General features: G+C 46.5%; 1 protein-coding gene across 1 annotated transcript in view; it reads left to right on the top strand.

The window, feature by feature from the left end:
• Nucleotides 1–891: 891 nt before the first annotated feature.
• Nucleotides 892–6,552, top strand: part of LOC143518775 (transmembrane protein 47-like) — a 13,565-nt gene continuing 7,904 nt past the window's right edge. Inside the window, exons 1-2 of the mRNA XM_077011532.1 lie at nt 892–1,161; nt 6,292–6,432. Of these exons, the coding sequence (XP_076867647.1) occupies nt 966–1,161; nt 6,292–6,432 (337 nt within the window). The 5' untranslated portion in view covers nt 892–965. The remainder of the gene's footprint in view (nt 1,162–6,291; nt 6,433–6,552) is intronic.

Here is a 6,552-nt window from a genome sequence, read left to right as displayed (position 1 = left end):
ATGAAATGTGCCATATTTTGTCAATTGTGATTTTTACACCCCAATCGAAATTTGTCCTCCGCTTTTAACCCATCTGTGCAGTCAGAACACACACACACACACACACTAGTGATTACTAGGGGGCTGTGGATCACACGTGCCCAGAGCGGTGGGCGGCCCTAGCCCGGCGCCCAGGGAGCAGTTGGGGTTAGGTGCCTTGCTCAAGGGCACCTCAGTCATGGCCTGTCTGGGAATCGAACCCACGACCCTCCGGTCACAAGTCCAGTTCCCTAACCGCCAGGCCATGACTGCCCCGGCAGTTAATGACTGCCCCGGTTAATCTTTTTTTTCTGCACCCGTATAAAAATTCATAGTTATTCATAACAGTAACTTTAAATGGGCGAACAGATTTTTTTTTGATGTTATATAATCAGCTAGAGATGTCACAAGGATAAAGAAAGTTTTCAGACCGTGTTCAGATGGCTGCGTGTGTTGGGTTTCATGTTTAACACATAGCAAGAATAAGACGTATTTCTTGGGCGTTGGGTTGCTTTTGGCTCATTTTCGTCCTGTGCCGTTATCTATGAACACGCTTTACTGACCCAAATGACGCCCCAGGGGGTCCGACACCTTACTCAAGTTGTTCCCATTGTGTCCTAGTAATGCCATTGCAAACAGCAAGGCTAAAATAATCACGCCTCAGCGTGGTAAAAATACGGATACGTAAACTTTTAAAATTATGGAAAGAGAAACGTTAACCCTTGCTGGTGTGACTTGCACTTCCACAGAATGCTTCATGTGGATGCACGAAGTGTTCTCCTATGCAGGCTAGCGTTCACCTGGCCATTGGATGGCGCGCGGACTCTTTCGTGCGCAGTGCGCTCACGCGCGCGCGTTAAAGCGCTGTCGGCGTGCGCAGCCGAACTCCCCAGTCCACTCCGAACTTTCGCTGCTGAGAGCACCGCCGACAGCTTGCTCCGAGAAAAATGTCCGTCAACGAGGTGTACGTGTTCCGACCGTTCAAACTCATCGCTCTGCTTTGCGTGTTCCTCGCACTTTGTCTGGACATCGTGGCCCTCGTGAGTCCCGCGTGGGTCACGGCGCAGGGCTACGCGTTGTCCCTGTGGGAGTCCTGCAGGGAGATCGAATCGGACTGGAAGTGCATCTCCACCCTTACATCTGGTAAGCGGCCAGACGTTTGCATGGATTGTTCTTGGAAAACGTAACATTTGGGGTCCAAGGCAGGACTGATGTGGCTTACGTTGATATGATACTTAATCACGACAGTACGTAGATTGAAAACTTTGTGTACTAACCTTTTTTTAGCGTTATTTGAGCTGTGCTCGTCCAAACTTGTTATCCGTGACTTCCCTTAAATGTTTCCTACAGGTTAGATCCCTGCATATTTGCCTAGATAGATTACACAGCGAGATCAAATCGATCTAAATTTGTTACCGATGCATGAACATTACACGTATTTATCAGATAAATGAAAAAATATCGTCGTTATCCGCGCGATGCGGGTGTACATACGGCTACGGTGTTGACCACAAATCTCACAATGTTAGGCTGGCCTTTGTTTACTTGCTGCACGTGAATTTTGGACCGCGTAAGCTGAACTGACAGCGGCCGGGAAAAGCGCCTGTTTGCAGTTCTGTTTCGAGAACCGGCTACTTGTACACGTAGATCCATTACAGATCTAACTTTCACCAGTAACATTCGTCGAAGTGAAGCGTGTGGAATTTACGGTTTTCGATGTGCATGGTGACTAGATCAAACAATGGACTATTGTTACAGACCACCCCCAGTCTGTCTGTGTGTGTGTGTGTGCGTGTGGGTCTCACAAAGGATCCACACCATTACGCGACTGCAGGTGGAATCCGGCAAATTCCTCCGTTTAAGTGAACTCTCATTCCAGTGTCCTCTTATGATACTTTTAAGATCCACTTTAGAAAGCAACGTCGGTCCCAGTGTCCCTCCCACTCCTATTCCTGGTGTGGCGAATGCTCTCAGTTTGGTAATTAGGGGCGGTGTGAAAGTTCGTCCTTCTCGACCCGGTATTGATGAGCGATTAGCTGGCGTGACGTGAAGCGCCATCTGCGGAGCTTTGACCCGCGCGCGCATTGTGTTTGGCGCTGGGCGTGTTCCGTTGGGTTAACTGTTGCCTGCGGCTTTGTTTTCTAGCCATTTGTTGTCGCTTTGTCGTGATTATCTTTGTGCCTTGCTAAATGACAGTGAATATACAAAACCGTTCCTGTTTAAAATAAAGTTATGTGATGGGAATAACTCCTCTGGTTACGATGAAACGGACTGAAAAAATCAAATATCGCATAACTACAGACCGAAAGAAAGTGACTGAGGTGTGTAATCATGTGGTGCAGTTGGATCCCTTATGTCTTCTGATACAGCTCTGTGGTTGGGTTTCTCTCTCTCTCTCTCTCTCACACACATACACACACACACACATACACACCCACAAACATACACACCCATCTCTCCTTCTCTCTCTCTCTCTCCTGGTGAAGATGCAAAAGATGCAAATCTATGAACAGTCACTCCGCAGCTACTGATGATAATGAGGCTGCCTCCCTGCTGGCTGGAGTTTCTGCAAGTTGTGTGTGTGTGTGTGTGTGTGTGTGTTTGTGTGTGAGAGAGACTCTTTCTCTCCCACTCCCAGTCTATCTTAAAGAATCGCCGTAGGGCACACTCAGTCACTCACACACTCTCTCACACACACACACCCGGACGGTGCTTGTTTTAAGATTGGAAGTTACATTTTGTCTGTAAGAACAGCAAACACACACACACACACACACACGAACACACACACACACACACACACACACACACACACATATTTTGCTGTATGTATGAAGGAGAATCTCTTTTGAGGACACCTGTTCACCCTTTTGTCTCTTTGTCTTCAGTTGAGCTCATGAGGTCATCTGTGTCCTACTTTAACTCTAGAGTCTCACTTGTCCTCCAGCTTATTACACTCCCACTGAGTTGAATTAGACTGATTCAGACCCAGTAATGAACAAATTAGGTTTAATTTTTTATATTCACAGTGGCATTTGTGAATTTATTCCAACCCAGTATAACAGAGCCCATAGTACACAGAGCTATACTGGGCTTTCCAGCTGTCAGCTGCTGTGAGTATCACCAAATTGACCGAAACATGGACCACATATGGAAACAGGCTTGAGTAAGTCGGTGCTCGCAGTTCTGAGTGTTTCTTTGTTTCTCCTCGGGTCTGGTTTGGATGTGGAGAGTCATGAGAAACTCCACAAGTAGAAGAAGCTTTTCAAAAAAGAAGTCAAATTAAAGGGAAACAGTAACTGGAGTTGCTTAGTAAATCCTTTTAGGCAAAACCATTAACTGAATTCCCGAGCTCTCTCACCATCTAATGGAGATGTTCATAGGAAGGTCTTCTTACATCTTCAGTAGGGTTAGCTGTACACAAATACAGCTGATCATCTTCCAGTGTTACAATTACAGGAGTGAACTACTGTGTGGCTGTGTGTGGAGGAGTGTAAAACATGCATTCCTTTCTTCACAAATACAGAATTGCGTATGTAAGAACACTCAGAGAAGTGCAACCTTGGCTCTGGCACGTCTAGCTGAGCGAATGTGATTTGTCAGTGTTGACCCCATCCAACCCCCCCGGCTCCGTTGCCTGTATGCTACGCTAAAGTTCCCATTTTTGGGGACTTTGTTCAGACTACAGTGAACCCAGGCCAACAAAAGACAGCCCTTGACAGGGCTGTAGGAGAGGTGTTACAACCATTACAATCAAACAGCACAATCAGTTCTCCTAAAGTCCTCCTAAACGGCTCGGTCACGACGGGTCCTTCAAAGGCCAAGTGGAATTAGCAGTGGCTAACGCACGCTAAGCTAACCGCACCACTCACCCTGCGGCACCCTGCTGCCCGTGGTGTGGAGGCCTTCACTCTTGCAACATTTGACAGACACAGTGTTTGCTGAATGGAGGCTTAACTCACATATACTGAATATGTATTCTGAAGTGCTGAAGTGCTGACTTAATCCTTCGTCCTCTGGGCCAAGTTAGTTCAAAGCTTTATACCATTCAAAGCTCTCCTCTATCTGTCTTTCTCACCGGCTCTCTCTGTTTTGAGTGATGAACTCAATGAATTATCGACAAGATTGATCCCCTCTGATCTTCTGGGAACGATCCTACACACACACACACACACACACACACACACACACACACACTGACACACACACACTGAGCGCTTGATTAGCTGGCGTCACAGGCTGTGCCTCTGTTGCTGTGGGTAGAGTTCTGCTCTCCCTCTCTCTCTACTGTTTGGTTCAGCTCATTAAGCCACAGATCCCTGGAGGAGGAGAGAGAGAGAAAAAGAAGGGAGGAGAAAGAGAGAAGGAGAGAAAGAGAAGAAGAAGAAGAGAGAGAGTTTGAGAGAAAGGAGTAAAAGTGAGAGAGAAAGTGAGAAACTGTGGGAGGAGACAAGGGGGGGGACAGGCTTGGAGTTAATTAACAAATCACATCTTTTCTCTCCCTCTGTTGGGCAAAGCCAGCAGGAGCACATTGAAATGATGGAACAGGAGAAGTGTGAAAAGGGAAAACAATTAGAAAAGAGGAAGGGGTGAAAGTGAGCGGCGGTGCATGCCAGAGAGACGTCCTGAGAGCGGGCTGCGTGTGTTATGACCCCCCCCCCCCCAAACCAAGCTCCACGCATGCGCCCACTGACCTCATGCCGCACCCGGGGGAGGATCGTGACGAGAGAGAGTGGGGTGGTGCTGATGAAGTCCTCTGGGTCCCCAGATCCGCTCGGCTGTTAAAAGGGTTCTGCCGCACTCCCGACACTTTGCAGCCGTTAAGGTTCAAGTTTGGAGCACTTGGGAGTTGTGTTGATGGTGATTCTGTGGACCTGTACAGTTTAGAGGAACAAACACACAAACATCAGCCAATTCAAAATTGAAGGGTATGCATGTGTGCAAAATTTGATATATAAACTTATAAGACAGGGTTAGTTATAGAGTTAGGATTAGGGTTTATAACAGACTGCGTTTGCCTTTTAAAACACTTTACAAAATTAAGGCACATAATTAAGCCAGTAAATGTGCTTATACATGAATTAATTTTCAAAATTTGAATCTGGGTTGGATTTGGGAGACATAAGTGTCAGCACTACTGTATGAAAACTAATGCATGAAGCATTTTGAAAGTTCTTATTGAGATCTGTCTCATAATATTTCCTCCTGTTACATTGTGTCCCGTACTGGTTTACTGTCTCAGACTCTCCCTGTGCACCTCACATGTTTAAGAGGAGGTTTAATACCTAACGTAAACCAACGGGGCATGTGAACGTTATGCAAATGAATTAGGATGACTGGTTTTATCTGCTGGTTTTTATCCTCTGTTAACCTCATTAATATTTATAGGTGTGGAACTGCTTTGATTCCCGACCTTTAAATGCCACAGTATCCATTTTGGTGTCTCAAAATGCTGGGCGTTAAAATTCATTCCCTCGCGAATCTGGATTCGCTCGCTGAAACAACAATCTAGTCAAATGTCCGCACATCTCGCTAGCTCCAGGTCTACTGCTAACGACATCGAAACTTAAGAAATGTGAATAAATGGATGTGTGCCCTTCAGGGAACGAGACGGGAAGCTTTTATCAAGTGTGTGACAGCAGCTCTAATATCAAAGTCTTTCTGCTGGATAAGCCACCGCTGAAACTGGCCCCTGAAACCACAGTGTTCTTTCATATCAGAATCAAAGAGGAAGAAACGCTACGCTAAGTCTGAGCAAAACACGACGGTGGAAGCCTGTGTACACTTTACTGAGTCGTGACTTTGCTGAGTTTTTCTTCTCTAGCTGCACCTTCTAGGCTGCTGTGTGTGTCCTAGTGAGTTGTACGTGGTGATCTACCACTCCTGTCACCGCTGTGGTACGTGAGCACCCATACTGGAGTCCTGTACCCTGTGTAGGTTGTGCCAACGGGTATTGACCTCTGCCATCAGTGACCTGGGTGCTGTTAATATATGTTCACACTACAAGCACTCCTATAAATCATGAATACCATAAATGCTCCTGCTAACTGTAATGTCACCATCAGTCAGCTAACTCCTGAGTGGATACTTCAGAATGCTTTTGAAAGAAGGCTATATGGGTTTGGAGAGGAATCATTCTGGAGTGTGTGTGTAATACGAATATATCATTGGTTTAAATCTGATTCAGGTGTTGCTATATTATTAAGACCACTCTTTACTCCCTCTATTTCTCTCCCCCCTCCCTCTCTTTCTCTCTTTTCCCATCCATCCCAGATTGGCAGATAGCCACACTGGTGTTACTGCTAGCCGGAGCGTCAGTGACTCTGCTGGCGTTCCTCGTGGCGCTGATCTCCCTGTGCAGGGGCACACACAGGAAACACTATCGTACCGTCGCCGTGTTCCTCTTCACAGCAGGTGAGCACACACACACACACACACACACACACACACACACACACACACACACACACACACACACACACACACACACACACACACACACACACACTCATTCTGCGTTTGTGCTGTTACTTG

The sequence above is a fragment of the Brachyhypopomus gauderio genome, chromosome 7, assembly GCF_052324685.1.
Source record: "Brachyhypopomus gauderio isolate BG-103 chromosome 7, BGAUD_0.2, whole genome shotgun sequence".
NCBI classification, from domain to species: domain Eukaryota; kingdom Metazoa; phylum Chordata; class Actinopteri; order Gymnotiformes; family Hypopomidae; genus Brachyhypopomus; species Brachyhypopomus gauderio.
Note: the sequence above shows the minus strand (reverse complement) of the source record. Positions and strands in the feature narration are given on the sequence as shown.